This window comes from Oncorhynchus kisutch, linkage group LG30, assembly GCF_002021735.2.
Source record: "Oncorhynchus kisutch isolate 150728-3 linkage group LG30, Okis_V2, whole genome shotgun sequence".
In the NCBI taxonomy this organism is placed as follows: domain Eukaryota; kingdom Metazoa; phylum Chordata; class Actinopteri; order Salmoniformes; family Salmonidae; genus Oncorhynchus; species Oncorhynchus kisutch.
In genome coordinates this window covers 3867112-3889019 of record NC_034203.2, presented here as the reverse complement: position 1 = coordinate 3889019, position 21908 = coordinate 3867112, and the positions used below count along the sequence as shown (strand labels likewise).

The window sequence follows — 21908 nt, the reverse complement described above, 5'->3', positions numbered from 1 at the left end:
TCGTCACCTGGAATGGATTTCAATAAACAGGTGTGCCTTGTTAAAAGTTAATTGGTGGAATTTCTTTCCTACTTAATGCATTTGAGACAATAATTTGTGATGTGACAAGGTAGGGGTATAGAGAATATGGTCTGTTACCAAGTCCATATTATGGCAAGAACAGCTCAAATAAGCTAAGAGAAACGACAGTCCATCATTACTTTAAGACATGAAGGCCAGTCAATCCGGAAAATTTCTAAAACGTTGAAGGTTTCTTCAAGTGCAATCGCAAAAACAATCAAGAGATATGATGAAACTGGCTCTCATGAGGACCGCCACAGGAAAGGAAGACCCAGAGTTACTTCTACAGCAGAGGATAAGTTTCATTAGAGTTAACTGCACCTCAGATTGCAGCCCCAAAAAATGCTTCACAGAATTCAAGTAACAGACACATCAACATCAACTGTTCAGAGGAGACTGTGTGAAATCAGGCCTTCATGGTCAAATTGCTGCTAAGAAACCACACATTTGAGACTGTTGGTTCCAACCGCCGTGTCTTTGTGACACACAAATTAGGTGAACGGATGATCTCCGCATGTGTGGTTCCCACCGTGAAGCATGGAGGAGGTGGTGTGATGGTGCTTTGCTGGTGACACTGTCTGTGATTTATTTAGAATTAAAGGCACACTTAACCAGAAAGGCTATGACAGAATTCTGTTGCGATATGCCATCCCATCTGATTTGCGCTTAGTGGGACTATAATTTGTTTTTCAACAGGACTAGGACCCAAAAACACACCTCCAGGGTGTGTAAGGGCTATTTGACCAAGAAGGAGAGTGATGGAGTGTTGCATCAGATGACCTGGCCTCCACAATCACCCGACCTCAACCCAATTGAGATGGTTTGGGATGAGTTGGACTGCAGAGTGAAGGAAAAGCAGCCCACAAGTGCTCTGTACTTGTGGGAACTCCATCCAGACTGTTGGAAAAACCTTCCAAGGTGAAGCTGGTTGAGAGAATGCCAAGAGTGTGCAAAGCTGTCATCAAAGCAAAGGGTGGCTACTTTTAACAATCTCAAATATAAATTACATTGAATTGTTTAACACTTTATTTGGTTAATACATGTTTCCATATGTGTTATTTCATAGTGTTGATGCCTTCACTATTATTCTACAATGTAGAAAATAGTGTAAATAAAGAAAAATCCTTGAATGAGTAGGTGTGTCCAACCCTTTGACTGGTACTGTCACCAGCCTGATGGCTACGTTCACCATTTACCAAGTAAATTAGAATGCTGAATGCAGTATCAAGCTGGTTCCACCAGGCTAACATATCCTATACTGTACATACATTACAAACATCACCAGTGTATAAAAAGACCCCATGAAATAGGAAATTAGACTGTGCTATTTCCCATTTATTTAGGGTTGAGGCATATCACAAGATGATGTGGGACGTGGACCAGTCTTGACATTTCACCATTTTGTGAGTCAAGAAGCACAATGGTCCTAAGCCTAATGATCCATAGACAGACAACTTGACTGAAATATGACCAGCACTTGCAAATTAAGTATTTAAAAAAATGTATCATACTCAGCCGTCAGACTGACTGCTTATGTCAATAACTCAAATATACACTTTATTTGCAAGTGCTGGCTGTCTTTTTCATTCAAGTCAGATTAACCCTTGGCAACAGCAACGAAGTCTTACTGACAGAATTTGAGCATGTCGGATTTAGCATTTTCCATAGAAAACCAAACCTACTTGGCTGAGTTATGACCCTAAGTCAGAGCACGCAACTAGTTGGACTGGTACGCCTCCCCTGATTCATTAGGCCATTGGGTGTTATACCTCTAATTTGGTCTCAAAAGCAAAAAGACTCCCTCGTGTCTCTTTAGATGGTAAACTCATTTTAAATGGGGATGTGTGTCTATATTATTATATGCCATTTAGCACACACTTTTTTACAAAGTGACTTACAGTACAGTGAGTGCACACATACACTTCGTATACAAAACATTAAGAACACCTGCTCTTTCCATGGCTGACCGACCAGGTGAAAGCTATGATCCCTTATTGAGGTCACCTGTTAAAATCCACTTCAAATCAGTCTAGATGAAGAGGAGGAGCCAAGTTATAGTAGGATTTTTAAGCTTTGAGACAATTGAGACATATATTGTGTATGTGTGCCATTCAGAGCGGGAATGGGTAAGACAAACTATTGAAGTGCCTTTGAACGGGGTATGGTAGTAGGTGCCAGTTGCACCGATTTGTGTCAAGAAATGCCATGCTTCTGGGTTTTTCACATTCAACAGTTTCCCATGTGTATCAAGAATGGTCTACCAACCGAAGGACATCCAGCCAACTTGACACAACTGTGGGAAGCATTGTAGTCAACATGGGCCAGCATCCCTGTTCTGAGGGCAACAGGGCGGGGTAGGGGGATGCAACTTAATATTTGGAAGATGTTCCTACTGTTTGGTATAGTCAGTCTATGTGATCCCTGCAGGAACTAAACCCACAACCTTGGCATTGCTTGTGCCATGCTCCTCCTAACTGGGCCACACAGGACTGGGTAATGATACAAGTAAACCATGCTCAGTTTGTTATAGTGGATTAAGCAAAATGATTTTCTCATATTATAAAAACAAAATTGTATAGAAAGGACTACAAGCAGTTAATACATTACATTTTTAACACTACTAATGTCACTGTGCCCCCCAATATATCACATAAAGAATCACAACAGGAAAAACTACAAAATACCATATAATTGATACACAGTTTAGCACAGGGGTGGAGGGAGTTGGCATAGTAATTTACACCATTTACACAGTACCACAACAAGAGACACCAAATCCAAACTTCCACCAATGCAGGTAAAGACAAAATGGGTCACATTCAATTCCAGTCAAATATTCTGCACCAGTAAACAGATGATGTGGGAGGTAGGTGAAGTTGCCACATAGTTCAAATAACTAAGAGGCGCAGTTAGATCTACCAAGACCCACCCCATTTACAAACAACAGCAGTGACCAAACTTGAAAGGTACAAAGTGTGGCTTTAAGACCAAACCAAACCAGAGCACACACCGTATGTTATACTGTATCTATGGAATTTAAAAAGTGTTTGTCCAAAATATAGCTTGGATGGGTTGAAGTTTGGTTAGGATATGGTGTTCATAGAAGTTGCCCATAACCACTGGTCCAGGGCCAGATAAAAAGAAAAATGATGGTCAAGGTTAGGATGATCATAGATCTGTGGTTAGGGGCCCCCTTCTACCTCCAGCTATGGAGCCCCCTGCAGCCTGAACATACCTAACCAGAGATTTGGTGGGGATGAGGTTTGGGAGTTTGGGTTAACAGTGTATGCACTGTCATATGTATGTTTGTTGGAACGGGTCAGTCCTGTCGAGAGAGCGGTTTATTGGGAGGGAAAAAGAGGGCCAAATCATTGGGTTTAAATAAACATGCGATCAAAGTATCTTCCTGCTTCTAGTCTTCCTCTCCAAACTGAACATCTACTATTAAATCAAGGATTTATTGACAGTATTTTGTCTCCCATCATTACAGTAGCATTACCCAAAAAAGTTAAATGGCTAGCTTGTAGCTATCATACTGACAATAAAGCTACATACTGTCACAACAGTAAAGTTGCGAGTTGACAGCTTAACCAAGCAGTTGTCACCATCAACAAAAAAATCATTGTCAAATAATTTCCTATTCATCCATCTACCCATAGACCCATCCATTGCCTACATCTAGATTAGCGTTTCTCAAACGTTTTTGTGCCAAGGCATTCCCGTTACTAATAAGCAAGCACTGATTAAGAAAATGACTAAAAACAGTTAAATCCAAGTGGATTGATAAGGAATTCAAAAATGGTATGGTTGAGAAAGGAGCCAAAAAGGAATGGCTAGCTGCATTGAAAAATTATTTGAATAAAGTGAACTAAAATAAACTATACTATGGAACAAAGATAAATTATATAAAGAATGAAAGTAAATAGCTTTGGAGCACCTTAAATGAATGGGTATCCATTCTTCTTCTGAGGGCTCTTGGCCAAAAATGATTGACAATTGCTTTTTTATTAAAAACACACATTTTTGTAGGTGTTTTCCCTATGATATCTCCTAACATATAGAATTGTTTAAGATAGAAACAATATGGACCATCAAGCTATTTTATTCTAGGATCAGCTGGGGGTGGCAGGCAGCCGAGACATTAGAGAGGCGAGCCAGCAACGGGAGGGTTGCCAGTTCGAATCCCAGGGTCTGACGGGAAAACATTTGTTGGGAAGTCAGCTGGCAACTGGAAGGTTGCTGGTATCAAATTCTAGATGCCATTGCCTGCTGTTGTGACCTTGAGCACTTAATCCCCACAACAACAGCTCGCCGGTCACCCTGTGTGGCAAACCCCCAAACCTCTCTAAAACCTGTACATGTCTTTTGGGTTAAAAGCGGTAGTCTAATTTCAGTTGGACATTGTGTGCAATTGACCAATACAGTGATCTTAATCAGAAACAAATATGTAATAAAATATATATCATAATGAAACTTTAGAATTTGCCCTTGCTGTCATTATTTCAATACATATAAATAACAGACAAAGATACTTCAAATCCGGTAGGCCAAATTTCAATTTGAAGGAGCCTGTTTTGTCGTAGCTGAAATGCATTAGAAAGGTATCGGGAAGTTCAGGTAAAGTTCATCAGGTACTAATTGTGTGTGTGTGTGTAGAAAAGATCCTGCATTGCATTCAAATTATATTATCACCAGTCCCTTCTAACGTGCCTGGAATGGCTTGGAGGGGAACAGAAGACATGTTCATGGGAGTCGTAGCTTTCAGGAATGGGGTCATAATAAAGTTCGAGCCAAATCTGTAGGAAGGAGTCAGAAATTGCTCAGTTTGTCACGACCGGTAAGCAGAGATCGGAGGTTACTCACATAACCGCGGTTCTATGAACTAAGAGGCGTATTCAGTGGATTGAGACAATCATGCGCAATCAGTAGGACTTTGTCATGAGGAATATGCCGCGGACCTCAAGGCATTCCTCCGCAGAACTGGGTTTGAGAAAGGCTGATCTAGATGAAAATTTCACCCTGAGCCATCAATCTGTCATGTCAACAGATCCTCAGGTGTTTATAATCAGTTATACCCTATCCATCTCTAAACCAATCTACCTATCCATCCATAGAGCTTATGTACCTGTGACTCATCTGACAGACCACATCATGTGTGTGTCCCAAATGACACCCTGTTCCCTATATAGTGCACAAATGTTGACCAGAAATCTATGGGCCCTGTCAAAAGTAATGCACTGCAAATGGAATAGGGTGCCATTTGGGACGCAGTCTGTTGAGTCACTAGAGGCACTTCCCAAGCCAACTCACCGACGGAGCCTTTGGCTGCTATGGCGACCGTCTCGAGAAGGACCTGCACGATGCCGGCCCTCATGCGAGGGGTGTTCTTGTTGTGCGTGTCCAGGTGGCCCAGGACCTGCTGGATGACGTGGTGGGAGTGTTGGGCCTGGGAAAGACAGTGGGAGAGAATGAAAGAGGGAGGGAGGTGAAGATAAAAATACTTTAAGGTCGATGCACACACACACACACACACACAGTTTGGAAACTAGGGTTAGCTACTGCAGCACCCCTGGAGCAAATTTAGAGGTTCGTGTCTTGCTCAAGGGCACAATGGCAGGGGTGGGGTTTGGGAGGTTTGGGGAAACAGTCGGTCTAATCTGTTGAGTTCAACACAATGTACATTTACCTTTATGAACACATGTACTTAATTTGTCCTTTTTTATTTCCTTGTTTCCAAACACTAAAACAATCAGCAACAATCAATGTCCCCACTACATCCGAAAACAGACAGGTGGATGGACGAACAGACATACTGTTTCACTCAGAGACAAAGGTGTTGGGATGTTCTCTCCTGCTATTGAGTGAACAGACAGGTGGACGGACAGATTCACAAAGACAGACTGACAAAGACCAACACAGACAAAAACAAAGACTGGCGGACAGGCAAATAGACAGATCGTCTGTAGCTCAGCTGGGTAGAGCATGGCGCTTGAAACGCCAGAATTGTGGGTTCGATTTCCGGGACCACCCATACGTAAAATATATGCAGACATGACTTACTGACCTTGGATAAAAGGCATATATATGGTATTATATTATGACAGATGTACAGAGTTTATCTTGCCGATAGATAAACAATTTCTCTCTCTTTCAGACAGACCAGACACAGTCTCATCTAGCCAAGACACTAAAACCCAGACTAGGATTAGGGCTGACCCTGAGCACTGCTCAAACAAAGCTCTTAAAAACACGACACACCTCGCCCTGAGCCTCATCGATCGTCTCTTATCTGGCAAAGCCACCTAGGGCCACCTGGGGACTCCGTGCCGGCGGGCCAATTAAAAGAACAACGGAAAAGGAAGAGGAGAGCCAGACACATCTGAGGGGGGAGTGAGAGATCTAGGGGTGTCCCTTGGGTTAGACGAGGATAGTGTCTCTGTCTGTAAGTGAATGAGTGAGTGAGGGATGTATATGAACCAAGAGGTGTGGGTATATGATATACTGTATGTGCACTAGGAAGATTGAGGTAAGTTGGTGTGTTTAATATGGGGTTAATATGAGTGTTGCTGTTGTGAAATGTAGTTACTGAAGCTTGAATACTGCAGTAGGCTAACATATCCATGTGTGTGTGTGTGTGTATGTATGTGTGTGTGTATAATCTAGTCAGAGTTTGTGGGAATAGCTTGTTCTCACAAATCAAAAAGCGATAACATGCAGAAGAGTGAACCAAACCCAACACTTCCCTTCTCCTTCAGGAAGTTCGCTCTCATGCAGAACTACCTGAATACAGACACACCTCCAATTTGCTCGAGTGCTCTCACCGATCCCACTGGGGAGTGGTGTCTAAGATCACGTGAGACTAACGTATGAATAGACAGAGACAGATTCTGATTCCATTGAGGGGGACAATGAAGGGAGTTTTAACTAACAACTGTAAAGTAAAGCAAGAGAGCCACAATCCAAATTCGACACCACACTAAGTAGACAATGACGTAAAACGTCAACAAATTTAACTAACCAATTAAGATGCCATTTAAGTGTCTCCCAATAGGTTAAGTGTTTCACAATACACTAAAATGCTATGACTGGAGAACCCACCTGTATGGAGTACATGATGATCCGGAAACAGGAAACAGCAAACTCGTTGGGCTCCCATAGCCGGTGGTTGTCCAGATGACTGGAGAGGGAAGAACACAAAGGAAACACATTTCAATGACATTATAGTACTGCACATAACAAATGGGACAACAAACTAAGTTGTTGAGAATAGATTAACACGATACATTACGTGAAAAATGCATTCATATATTTCAGGCACTACAACTTTTATTATGGCCTTATTTGAGTCAAAATGGCTTATAGGTTCCTGCCCAATCTCCTGTTTATGTAGTGTGAGGCAGCTTGCTGTCCAAATACACCCCCTGGACAGGGCTTGGGATACTTTCCTAATGTTCTATGTTATGTCATGCTTATATGTGTAATGTTTTACCCTCCTGAACAGAGCCCTATGAGCTACATTCCAGTGTACGTACTATTGTACCACTTTGAATACATTGCTTCATTCTAAATAGTATGCTAGTGTGTGTGTGTGTGTGTGTGTGTGTGTGTGTGTGTGTGTGTGTGTGTGTGTGTGTGAGTGAGTGAGTGAGTGAGTGAGTGAGTGAGTGAGTGAGTGAGTGAGTGAGTGAGTGAGAGAGAGAGAGAGAGAATCCGGAGGAAAAGGAGAGCGCGAGGGAGAGTTTTGCCATCAAACAGACTGCATAGACTGGGTTTGCTTTCACTGCTTCCTCAGTGAGACAGAAGTGTAAAAATTAGAAATTAAAGGGATGAGAGAGGTGAGGAGAGGACAAAGAGAGGAGAGAAGAGAAGAGAGAGATGAAAGGGGTGTGAAGGGAAGAAATAAAATAGTAAATTCACATCAGAGACAGCTGAATCCGTAGACGTATAGGGTGGACACGAGGATAAAGACACAGGCACATAAATACTGGAATCTCAGAGATACGAACACGTCAGGAATGGAGGTTGTTTGAAATTCCGTGTTTTCTAAAGACCCAGTTCAACTGCATCTATTCGGTCGATTGGTCAGTCTGTAACTTAGGTTTACATCTTTGAGGTTCTACTGTATACAACACTGCTGCTGGGGCTTCAGTCTCCTTTACACTGTGTCACGCTACAATTACACTGATAACCACAGAGGATTCTCATGTTATACAGAGAAAAACATGGCCCTTTGGTGTAGGTTAAGTGTCTTAGGTATTCATGCCATAAAATCGCTCCCAATACCTTATATGGGCCTCACCTAATATGGCCGACCAGTGACGTCAACATGTCCTGGTCACTTCCTGGCCCCTATCAAGATGGCTACTCACAAAGCTCGGAAGACTAATGCTCAATGAACTGTACCGATTGTATGGCCTATTTGCCACATACTGAACAGGTGGACCACGGGCCGGATCCGGACTAAGAACAGAGTCAATACATGTTGCAGATCCCAACCCCACAAAATTGCCCCCCCCCCCTGGTATAACATATCAGACATTGCAAAATGTGTAGAATTGCATGATATTAGCTTTAAGAATGCGACATCTTCTCTCTGCCCCATGAAAAAAATGTGGATCACAAAACACCAGTATCAATGTCAACAGTGAAGAGGCGACTCCGGGAGAGTTCCTCTGTCCAGTGTCTGTGTTCTTTTGCCCATCTTAATCTTTTATTTTTATTGGCCAGCCTGAGATACGGCTTTTTCTTTGCAACTCTGTCTTGAAGGCCAGTCACCTCTTCACTGTTGACGTTGAGACTGGTGTTTTGCGGGTACTATTTAATGAAGCTGCCTATTGAGGACTTAGAGCCATTATGCGCTGTTCTGTGAAGGGAGTAGTACACAGCGTTGTACGACATCTTCAGTTTCTTGGCAATTTCTCACATGGAATAGCCTTCATTTCTCAGAACAAGAATAGACTGACGAGTTTCAGAAAAAAGTTATTCGTTTCTGGCCATTTTGAGCCTGTAATCAAACCCACAAATGCTGATGCTCCAGATACTCAACTAGTCTAAAGAAGGCCAGTTGTATTGCTTCTTTAATCAGAACAACAGTTTTCACAACAGTTTTCAGTTTAACATCATTTCAAAAGGGTTTTCTAATAATCAGTTAGCTAATCCAAGTTTTGCATTTTAAAAGGCTAACACAACGTGCCATTGGAACACAGGAGGGATGGTTGCTGATAATCGGCCTCTGTGCACCTATGTAGATATTCGATTTTTAAAAACATCTGCTGTTTGTCTACACTGCATTTCTGATCAATTTTATGTTATTTTAAAGGACATTGTTTTTTTTTGCTTTTCTTTCAAAAACAAGGACATTTCTAAGTGGCCCCAAACTTTTGAACAGTAGTGTACGCCATCACTGGTCCTTCGTGGGACGCTAAAACTGGCTAGAGAGTTGTGGAGGTGATTCCAGGATCCTGGGATAAACCACAGCTTTCACTATTTTGGTAGCGTAGTCTGTAAAGACAAATAATAAACAGGCATTTCAATAATATTGGCAGACTAACAAAATATATTTTTTTATATCATTTCACTAGAAAGAATATATAAAGAACTCTTACTGTTGGTGGGTTTGGTCTTCTCTGGCTGAATTGTCAACCCTTTCTTTTTTTATTTAACATTTATGTAACAGGGCAAGTCAGTTAAGAACAAATTATTATTTACAATGACGGCCAAACCCTAAGCCAGGTGACGCTGGCCCTTCTTGGCATTTGGGACAGAGAGGGAGTACTTGAGCAGGTTGTCTTTTCTCACTGCCTGCATCCATCCACTGTTCTCATTGTAATGCAAGGCTGCAAGGTACTATTATTCTGACATTTCACAAATAAAATGGTGATCCTAACTGACCTAAGACAGGGAATTTTTAATGGGATTAAATGTCAAGAATTGGATAAGGTGCATGTGAACTTCCGACGTCAACTGTAGATGACCTCGAGCCAGTGGGTTTGAAGACGACTATGAAGCAAAGGCCAGCCAACGAGAGCATACAGGTCGCATGTGTGGGTAACGTATATGGGGCTTTGGTGACGAAACGGGTGGCACTGTGATAGACTGCATCCAATTTGCTGAGTAGACTGCATCCAATTTGCTGAGTAGAGTGTTGGAGGCTATTTTGTAAATGACATCGCCGAAGTCAAGGATCGGTAGGATAGTCATTTTTACGAGAGTATGTTTGGCAGCATGAGTGAAGGGATGCTTTGTTGAGAAATAGGAAGCCAATTCTAGATTTAATTTTGGATTGGAGATGCTTAATATGAGTTTGGAAGTAGAGTTTACAGTCTAAACAGACACCTAGGTATTTGTAGTTGTCCACATATTCTAAGTCAGAACCGTCCAGAGTAGTGATGCTAGGCGGGCGGGCAGGGGCGGGCAGCGATCGGTTGAAGAGCATGCATGTAGTTTTACTTGCATTTAAGAGCAGTTGGAGACCACAGAAGGTATGGCATTGAAGCTCGTCTGGAGGTTAGTTAACACAGTGTCCAAAGAAGCGTCAGAATTATACAGAATGGTGTCATAGAGGTGTTTCAGAGAATATCCAGCCGCAAGAGCAACATCATTGATATATACAGAGAAAAGAGTAGGCCCGAGAATTGAACACTGTGGCACCCCCATAGAGACTGCCAGAAGTTCGGCAACTGGCTCTCCGATTTAACACACTGAACTCTGAGAAGTAGCTCGGAAACCAGATTGCATAGTGGAGAAGGTACGGTGGGATTCAAAATGGTCGGTGATCTGTTTGTTAACTTGGCTTTCGAAGACCTTACAAAGGCAGGGTAGGATAGATATGTCTATAACAGTTTGGGTCTAGAGTGTCTCCCCCTTTGAAGAGGGGGATAACCATGGCAGCTTTCCAATCTTTGGGGATCTCAGATGATATGAAAGACAGGTTGAACAGGCTAGTAATAGAGGTTGCAACAATTGCGGTGGATAATTTTAGAAAGAGAGGGTCCAGATTGTCTAGCCCATCTGATTTGTAGGGGTCCAGATTTTGCAGCTCTTTCAGAACATCAGCTATCTGGATTTGGGTGAAGGAGGAATGGGGAGGCTTGTGCAAGTTGGGGGGTGCAGAGCTGTTGACCGGGGTAGGGGTAGCCAGGTGGAAAGCATGGCCAGCCGTAGAAAACTGCTTATTGAAATTCTTGATTATCATAGATTTATTGGTGGTGACAGTGTTTCCTAGCCTCAGTGCAGTGGGCAGCTGGGGGAAGGTGGTCTTATTCTCCATGGACTTTACAGTGTCCCAGAACTTTTTTGAGTTTGTGCTACAGGATGCACATTTCTGTTAGGAAAGCAAAGGCTAGCTTTTTCAAACTGCCTGTGTCTATTGATTCAGAACTTCCCTGAAAAGTTGCATATCGTGGGGGCTATTCGATGCTAATGCAGTACGCCACAGGATGTTTTTGTGCTGGTCAAGGGAAGTCAGATCTGGAGTGAACCAAGGGCTATATCTGTTCCTGGTTCTACATTTTTTGAATGGGGCATGCTTATTTAAGATGGTGAGGAAAGCACTTTCAAAGAATAACCAGGCATCCTCTACTGACGGAATGAGGTCAATATCTTTCCAGGATACCCGGGCCAGGTCGATTAGAAAAGCCTGCTCGCTGAATCTTTTTTAGAGAGCATTTGACTGTGATGAGGGGTGGTCATTTGACCGCGGACTCATTACAGATGCAGGCAATGAGGCAGTGATTGCTGAGATCCTGGTTGAAGACAGCAGAGGTGTATTTAGAGAGCAGGTTGGTCAGGATGATATCTATGAGGGTGCTCGAATGGTAGGTTCCATGATAATTTGGGTGAGATTGAGGGTATCTAGCTTAGATTGTAAAACAGCCAGGATGTTAAGCATATCCCAGTTTATGTCACCTAACAGTACAAACTCTGAAGATAAATGGGGGATATTAATTCACATATGGTGTCCAGGGTGCAGCTGAGGGGAGTCTAACAAGCGGCAACAGTGAGAGACATATTTCTGGAAAGGTGGATTTTTAAAAGTAGAAGCTCGAACTGTTTAGGCACAGACCTGGATAGCATGACAGAACTCTCTAGGCTGTCTCTGAAGTAGATTGCAACTCCACCCCATTTGGCAGTTCTATCTTGGCGGAAAATGTTATAGTTGGGGATGGAAATTTCCGAATTTTTGGTAGCCTTCCTAAGCCAAGATTCAGACACGGCTAGGACATCTGGGCTGGCGGAGTGTACTAAAGCAGTGAAGAAGAAAAAAACTTAGGGAGGAGGCTTCTGATGTTAACATGCATGAAACCAAGGCTTTTACGGTTAAAGAAGTCAACAAATGATAGCGCCTGGGGAATAGGAGAGGAAATGGGGGCTACAGGGTCTGGGTTAACCTCTACATCACCAGAGGAACAGAGGAGGAGTAGGATAAGGGTACAGCTAAAGGCTATAAGAACTGGTCGTCTAGTGCGTTGGGGACAGAGAATAAAAGGAGCAGATTTCTGGGTTCAAGGCATAATGTACAGACAATGGTATGGTAGGATGTGAGTACAGTGGAGGTAAACCTATGCGTTGCGTGATGATGAGAGGTTTCGCCTCTGGAAGCAACAATTCACATAGGTGAGGTCTCTGCATGTTTGTGGGGCAGGACGAAAGAGCTATCTAAGGCAATTTTAGCAGGACTGAGGGCTCTACAGTGAAATAAAACAATAAACACTAGCCAAGAGGGCAGTAGACAAGGCATATTGACATTAGAGAGAGGCATAATAGCAATCACAGGTGTTGATCAGGAGAGCTAAGACAACAACGGGTAAATGGTGAAGAAAGGGCAGAGCGGGTCAGTTAGATACATACAGGACCTGAGTTTGAGGCTGGGGCCGACAGGTAAACAAAATGAGGTACTGTGTTATTGAAACAGTCCATGGGGCATCAGCTGTGTAGCCGAGTGGTCATAGTGTCAAAAGAGTAGCAATAGGTGAGACAGGGTGCTGTACGGTATTCACTACTACACTGGGCGAGGAGGGGACAAAGCATTCAGAAAAAGCTAACGGGCCGGGGCTAGTAGATGGTTACAGAATAGCCTGTTGAGAGGACATCGGGAGATCACATCGGCAGTCCAGTAGTGATGGACCGGCGGGGCTCCGTGTCGACAATAAAAGGGTCCAGGCCAATTGGCAAAGAAGGCTAGCTGGCAGCTAGCTAGGAGTATTGATCCAGTGTAATGATCCAGAGAGGCAGGAATCCGGTGATATTGTGGAGAGAAGCAGTGAGATTAAGAAGTGAGATTAAGATATACTGTATATACGAAAAAAGACTGGCTATTTACAAGGGTTAAGACACGGGATAAGACAAAGACAGATATACACGTCCAACTGCGCCGACATCTTGGATTTGAAATGTATGTCAAGAAGCAGTGCTGCTTGGCAGGGTCGTGTTCCACTCAATGCATGGTGCTCGACCTTTGCCTCTCCCGAGTCCGTACGGGAGTTGCAGCATTGGGACAAAACTGTCATTGAGTGGCTGCTGCCATTAATGTAAAACATGTATCACTAGCCACTTTAAACAATGCCATTTAATATAATGTCTACATACCCTACATTACTCATCTCATATGTATATACTGTACTCTATATCACCTACTGCATCTTGCCATCTTTATGTAATAATTGTATCACTAGCCACTTTAAACAATGCCACTTAATATAATGTCTACATACCCTACATTACTCATCTCATATGTATATACTGTACTCGATACCATCTACTGCATCTTGCCTATGCCGTTCTGTATCATCACTCATTCATATATCTTTATGTACATATTCTTCATCCCTTTACACTTGTGTGTATAAGGTAGCTGTTGTGAAATTGTTAGGTTACATTACTCGTTGGTTATTACTGCATTGTCGGAACTAGACGCACAAGCATTTCGCTACACTCGCATTAACATCTGCTAACCATGTGTATGTGACAAATAACATTTGATTTGACTACCAATTGGGGAGAAAAAGGGGTAAAAGTGCCAACAAAAAAAGGAAAAAGGAAAAATAGTCAATGAGCTCTACATTAAGACCATTCTACTGCCAATGTTTGTCTATGGAGATTGCATGGCTGTGTGCTCGATTATATATTCCTGTCAGCCATGTTTGGCTGAAAAAGCCGAATGCACTAATTTGAAAGGCTGTCCACATATCATTGTAGATATAGTGTGTATTCCGTTTCGTCTGTCCATTAAAGAAAACTATTCCATCAGTCTACATCCTATTATCGTGTGTGTGTGCCTGTTTGTGGTAATAAACCTGTGTGGACTGTAATCTTCTCCTACTGGTCATTCACCCTTTTAACACAAGGACGCAGGCCGATTGTACCTATATATAAAAACCGGCACCTCTTTCTGAGTCTACCACCAGTTGGTGGCTCTCTTTTTCAGTCTCACTGGGGCGGCTCCCCCTCTCACTGGGGCAGCTCCCCCTCTCACTGGGGCTGCTCCCCCTCTCACTGGGGCTGCTCCCCCTCTCACTGGGGCTGCTCCCCCTCTCACTGGGGCTGCTCCCCCTCTCACTGGGGCTGCTCCCCCTCTCACTGGGGCTGCTCCCCCTCTCACTGGGGCTGCTCCCCCTCTCACTGGGGCTGCTCCCCCTCTCACTGGGGCTGCTCCCCCTCTCACTGGGGCTGCTCCCCCTCTCACTGGGCTGCTCCCCCTCCCACTGGCCGGCTCCCCCCCCCCCCTTGCTATCTGGCCATCTCTGCCTCTCACTGGCTCCGCCTCACTGGCCGTATCTCCCCTTCACTGGCCATCTCTCCCTCTCACCGGCTCCCCCTTCCTCTCTGGCTGTCTCTCCCCGCCTTGCTCTCTGGCCGTCTCCCTCAGCCTTACCCTCGCTATCCATTTCCGCCCTCCACCTCCCTCTGCCTGCATCGCTCTCCCACTGCCTGCCTCGCTCTGCCGCTGCCTGCCTCGCTCTCCCGCTGCCCTCCATCTCTCCCGCTGCCCTCCATCTCTCCCTACTCAGAGGCATGGGGGAAAACCAGCCATCTGGTGAGCTGGAGCAGAGAGAGAGGAGGCTCACTGTGTCATAATGGGCCTACCGTTGTCGCGGTGACGTCAATCCAACCCTAGCCAACCCAGCAAACCCCTCTTCCTCTTCAACCCCCCCCCCCCCCTCCTAACCCCTGCTATTTTTAGACCTGACTTCAAGATGCATTTCTCTCATTTTTCTCTCCTGGGTCTGTTGTAGAGTTGGGAAGTCTTGAGTAATGGTGTCAGTTTCTGTAGCAACATAAGACAAAAGGGTTGCCTGGGTCATGTTCATTAGGCACCAAATAGAAGAAAACGAGACAGATTGGGACTACCTGGACTTGTACAATACGAAAGCCTCCTTTTCACTTTCCATTTAAAAACATTATGTATGTTATGGTGGGCCCTACTGAACACCACCCTAGTTTAACTCAGCCGTGTCACATGCAATATATTCCATGAAAAGTCATATGTGCGCAGTTGAACTCAGTTAAAGAGTGAATTGACTGGTACACATATAGACTGAATTTCAGTTGAATTGAAATGTACTGAAGCAATCTTAGGTTGCCTCTTTCTACATAGGCTGATGGGACCAAATAGATATATAATACATAGATATACACAGTGTACAAAACATTAAGAACACCTTCCTTTTGCCCTCAGAACAGCCTCAATTCGCCAGGGCATGGACCCTACAATGTGTCGAAAGCGTACCACAGGGATGCTGGCCCATGATGTCTCCAATGCTTCTCACAGTTGTGCCAAGTCGGCTGGATGTCCTTTGCGTGGTGGACCATTCTTGACACACACCCATCATAGCTTTCACCTGGTCAGTCTGTGTTTTGTACACCGTGTACATACTGAAATTGTTCTATTTAACTATATAGTTGGGACATCACATTGCAAGCGCAATTTAAACCGTATAGCCTTTTGTCTCATCCACTAGTCCAATCCAAAACAAATAGCAATAAGTGTTACGATTTTGCTCAGAACATTTTCACTGAATCAGAAGTGTTATCTGCGTTAGAGCAGATGCCCCCGAAAGCTGTTTCTCTCACAGACACTGGCAATGGATATTGCAGCTAAATCATACCTGTCCTTACATCTCAATAGCTACAGATGCCAAGGTAATAAAAAATATAAATCTGTCAGTTTGCTTTGCTTCCATTTGTTATTGACTAGGTCTTTAGCAGGTATTTTATTGGATAAAACATACTGTCTTTTTTACCCCCTACCCAGCCACGTGTTTCGACAATTAATAGCAGATCAGAGCTACAGTAAGCCAATATGCAAATAAGCCATTTGCCACACAGGTCTGCCATCTTTGAACTGAATGTGTGTTTACAGGCAGTAGCAACAACGCGACTTTAGCGCATTAGAAAGCATTCACCAAAAGCCATAAAATACTGTACATCAGAATGTATTTCTGCAAATATGTAAATATCACAGGAGTCCTTACATTTGGGAACTTTACAGTCAAATTTATCAAACAACCATGAACAAGTAGGCTATCTCTCCTCCCTAAGATCAACAACTAATGTTAACCAGAGCAAGGGAATGTAAAATCTAATGAGGTAAGAGTAGATAAACCCTCAATTTTTTTCAGCACATACTGTAGTTGGCTGTCAAAATTTCACTGATAAACGATGGGGAATAGTAGCCTGCTCACCCATCTGCAGCTTTCCTGCCAATGCATGCTTGTTAGGCTGGACAACAGAATGAGTCAAGTTCATCCAAGGTTGAAAAATGGCCAAAGAACATTGGTTGAGCTGGAACACTAGTCATAGCAAATTAATTTAAACGACCCTTCGAGCCTCTTCTGACTGGAATGATCCTTAGAATTCCATTTTCCCTAAATGACACCAAAAAATGTACACCTTTTTATTTTACCACTACAATCTGTTTTTAGGACAAAGCTGAAAAATAAAAACTTGATGGTGCCGAGTGTGCTTGTCTGCGTAACATAACGAGGAAGTAGGAAAAAATGGGTGTATGATTACAGCAGAGTACGCTTCCCAGCCTTACATAATTAGAAAGAGGAGATCATCCTGATTAAAATGGTGTCTGACTGAAATGTCTGAAAAAAATCGAAATATTCATATTGCGAGATATTTTGTGAAATAAACAGACATACCTACACTACCGTTCAAAAGTTTGAGGTCACTTAGAAATGTCCTTGTTTTGTGAAATAAAAGCACATTTTTTGTCCATTAAAATAACATACAATTCATCAGAAATACAGTGTAGACATTGTTGATGTTGTAAATGACTATTGTAGCTGGAAACGGCTGATTTTTTATGGAATAGCTACAAAGGTGTACAGAGGCCCATTATTAGCAACCACCATTCCTGTGATCAGATGGTATGTTGTGTTAGCTAATCCAAGTTTATCACTTTAAAAAGCCAATTGATCATTAGGAAACCCTTTTGCAATTAAGTTACCACATCTGAAAACGGTTGTGTGTGTTCAATTAGGGTTGGACTGAAAACCCACAGGATGGTAGATCTCCAGGAAGAGGGTTGGGCAGCCAGAAACAAATAACTTTCTTCTGAAACTCGTCAGTCTATTCTTGTTCTGAGAAATGAAGGCCATTCCATGTGAGAAATTGCCAAGACACTGAAGATATCGTACAACGCTGTGTACTACTTCCTTCACAGAACAGCGCAAACTGCACAACTGAGCAAGAGGACAAGTACATTAGAGTGTCTAGTTTGAGAAATAGACGCCTTACAAGTCCTCAACTGGCAGCTTTATTAAATAGTACCAGCAAAACACCAGTCTCAACGTCAACAGTGAAGAGGCGACACCGAGATGCTGGCCTTCTAGGCAGAATTGCAAAGACAAAGCCATATCTCAGACTGGCCAATAAAAGATTAAGATGGGCAAAAGAACACAGACACTGGAAGGAGGAACTTATTTCTCTCAGATATTGAGCACAAATTAATTTACATCCCTGTTATTAAGCATTTCTCCTTTACTAAGATAATCCATCCACCTGACAGGTCTGGCATATTAAGAAGCTGATTAAACAGCATTATCAATACACAGGTTTACCTTGTGCTGGGGACAAAAGGCCATTAAAATGTGCAGTTTTGTCACACAACGCCGACAGATGTCTCAAGTTTTGAGGGAGCGTGCAATTGGCATGCTGACTGCAGGAATGTCCGCCAGAGCTGGTGCCAGAGATTTGAATGTGAATTTCTCTACTATAAGCCACCTTCAACGTTGTTTTACAACATCTGTCAGTACGTGCACCTGGCCTCACAACCGCAGACCATGTGTATGGCGTCGTGTGGGCAGGTGGTTTGCTGATATCAATGTCGTGAACTATGTGCCCCATGGTGTGGGTGGGGTTATGTATGGGCAGGGATAAGCTATGGACACAATTTAATTTCATCAATAGCAAATTTACCGTGACGAGCTCCTGAGGCCCATTGTCGTGCCAACACATCATGTTTCAGCATGATAACGCATGACTCAAGGACCTGTACACAATTCCGCGAAGATGAAATTTTCCCAGTTCTTCCATGGCCTGCATACTTACCAGATGCCACTCTGAGCATAGTTGGGATATTCCGGCTCGTTGTGTATGACAGAGTATTCCAGTTCCCGCCAATATCCAGCAAACTTCGCACAGCCTCTGATGAGGAGTAGGACAACATTCCACAGGCCACAATCAACAGCCTGATCAACTCTATGCGAAGGAGATGTGTTGCACTGCATGGGGCAAATGGTGGTCACACCTGATCCACGCCCCTACCTTTTGGTATCTGTGACCAACATACGCATATTTTTATTTTACCTTTAATTATCAAGGCAAGTCAGTTAAGAACAAATTCTTATTTTACAATGACGGCCTACCCCGGGCCAAACTCTACCCTAACCCGGACGACGCTGGGACAATTGTGCAACGTCCTATGGGACTCCTGATCATGGCCGGTTGTGATACAGCCGGGGATAGAACCAGGGTCTGTAGTGACGCCTCTAGCACTGAGATGCAGTGCCTTAGACCACTGCACCACTCGGGAGCTGTATTCCCAGTTGTGAAATCCATAGATTAGGGCATAATTTAATTATTTCAATTGACTGAACAGTAACTCAGTAAAATCTTTGAAATGTATGCATGTTGCGTTTATATTTTGGTTCAGTATATAAATTAAAATCATAACAAAATTGAAATCCTAATTTAGCATAGAAGAACAGGTTGCCTACACAGTAAAGGGGGGCATGATGTTTGAGGGTGGGGACGGAGCAGAAGGAGAAGGAAGTGTGCAACATTAAAAAGGGCACTTGTAACAACAAAAGTAATGTACAGTCATATCAGGCATGGGACCTATTCAGATTTTGTGTAATTAGACAACATGAAAGTAAAATCTGACGTTGATTTGACAAAAGCTGGATCTCTTCTAGCCATGACCAGCCAGCCTTGGTGTTCGTAGACAGCGCTGTTTTGTTATTTATTAGGCCTAATTAAAATGTTCATGCCTAGGCTATATTAAATGAGATTCCTAGATTGTATTTGAAAACAGCTCTGTTTGGTTATTTATTAATAACCATTTTCATACAGGTTGTTCGCAAATTATATTATACAAATATTATATTTAGAAGTGATGTTTTATTACTGTTCCCCGTCTACTGTATCCATGTGGAAGAGTTAGGTTACTGAATAATTTGTCACATTAATATACTAATCAACCCGTTATGTTAAAACACAGAAATGTAAGGTTTATTTCCACTGACGTAATATTATGGTCTCCTACCAGTACATTGGGAGATTTATGCATGAAAGTTGGCTAGCCCAGACCCATAGTGATATAAAGTCTAACGAGACAATTGTTATTCTTAATCCTGTTTACTGTATCCATGTTGAAGAGAAGAGTTGGTGAACAAGGGCAGCACAACATTTCATTTATGGATGTTTGTTTCTTTATCAGAATAAAAGATAAACACAAACCCGGATCCTTTGTTCATATGTAAACCGATCAACACACATCGCAGAGGCAATCTACACCAGTCACAGCAGGTTAGGAAAACTTAAGCAGCAGGTGAGGATAAAAAATATCTACTTTTGATGTTAATTTGACAAAAGATGGACCCCTTCTATCCACGACCGGCCCGTCTCACCCCACTACCCATTCAGCAGCACAGCAGTGGAAAGACGACAAGGCAGACAAAATGAAGAAATTATAAAACTGATGTTGGACAATCAAATTGTATATGTAAATAAACAAAATTCGTTAAGGCTGGTTCATTACAAGAAAGCTTATTTACAATGCTTCTGTGAAACGAGTCCCGAGGCATTTATGAAAGCACAGTTCTACTGGATGATGTTAATAAATGATGTGTTTATTGTAATTTCAACTATTGTGGGGTCGTGACTCTTGGCATATGTGATATACGTGGCTTATTGTTAAAAACAATTTTTCCTATTATAGGCAGTTACCTACCTAGTGATTGCAAAATGGTAACTCTCCAATGTGAATATTTGGCAATGATGTTTCCTTTCCAAGTGCTACTGAAATGCACCAATTGCGCATGATACACATCATTACTCTACACGTCTATCAATCCATTCCAAATCTATATACAATACATGTCAAAGGGGAGGCATATGTTGATCTTGGTTAGGATGCAGCAAAACTGCTAGGACTGGGCCTGAAGAACAATCAATTGCCTCTAATTTACTTGCGTTTGCGGTGGACCTTGGCCTGCTCAAATTGAGCTGCTGTTGTTGGTCAAAATTGTCCAACTCCTTGGAACAGCTTGCAATGAGCATCCGCCTCGTTACGTTGTCCTCAAGAAGGCGTGATCTTGAGGCCGTCTTTACTGTTCTGGAGAAAGAATTCTCTCTCGGCGGGCACACTGGAAACAGGGATAATCAACACAATCTTCGTAAATTTTGTTCAGTCGGTGTACACTTCGCTGAAGTCCCTTATGAAGACATTGCGTCTTTTGTGTGAGTAAAATTAGAAACACACACACTAATTTCCAAGCAGCTTGAGGATTTACCAGATTATTATGTATATTTTCCTTTGAACTTGGAGCACATCGACTGGTATTTCTCCCAGACAATTTGGCCAGTAACACTTGTATTTATCTGCAAAAAATAAATACATCTGGGCCAAAGGACGCAATTTACCTGCAAAAGGAAACCCTTGTGTGTGTGTGTGTGTGTGTGTGTGGTGGCGAGATGGCTCTAGCTGGTGGATGGCCCATGGTAAGCCTTTGACCTGGAATCAGGTCCGACACCACAGGAGCCAACGTAGAAACGATTTGAGTAGAGCAGCCGAAAGGCCCTGGGGGTGAATCGTCAAAGGCCCTTGTCATGTCCAGAAATAAACCCATAACCTCTAGCCCTGTGCTTCAAGTGTAAAAAAAGGTCCTGAATTCCAATCGACTCCTATAGTCACTGTAGCTGAATGTACCAACTCAAACTCCCTGGTCTGGTATACAGATACAAATCCCCACATAAAAAGCATCTAATAAGCCAATTACATTGACAGGCAATTCATTAAAATATCACACAAATGTATGTGCATGTCTCTCCTCTTCATAAAAGTGGAGGCGGGGAAGAAGAGCAGCTGAATCTTGACTTGTGATGAGGGAATGGTGGTGGTGTGAACTTTTTCTAAAACTAGATACATCTATATACAGTGCCAGTCAAATGTTTGGACACACTTACTCATTCAAGGGTTTTTCTGTACGCTTGACTATTTTCTACATTTTATAATAATAGTGGAGACATCCCAACTATGAAACGACACAAATGGAATCATGTAGTAACCAAAAACAAAGTGTTAAACAATTCAAAATATATGTTAGATTCTTCAAAGT

General features: G+C 42.8%; 1 protein-coding gene across 4 annotated transcripts in view; it reads right to left on the bottom strand.

Moving 5' to 3' along the window:
- The window catches only part of efr3a (EFR3 homolog A (S. cerevisiae)), a 236022-nt gene that overhangs the window by 68255 nt on the left and 145859 nt on the right, over window positions 1-21908 (bottom strand). For all 4 annotated transcript variants that reach the window (XM_031810880.1, XM_020466614.2, XM_020466615.2 and 1 more), the window contains exons 9-10: window positions 7159-7237; window positions 5371-5506 (exon numbers count right to left, since the gene is read on the bottom strand). In XM_031810880.1, coding sequence (XP_031666740.1) covers window positions 5371-5506; window positions 7159-7237 — 215 coding nt within the window. The remainder of the gene's footprint in view (window positions 1-5370; window positions 5507-7158; window positions 7238-21908) is intronic.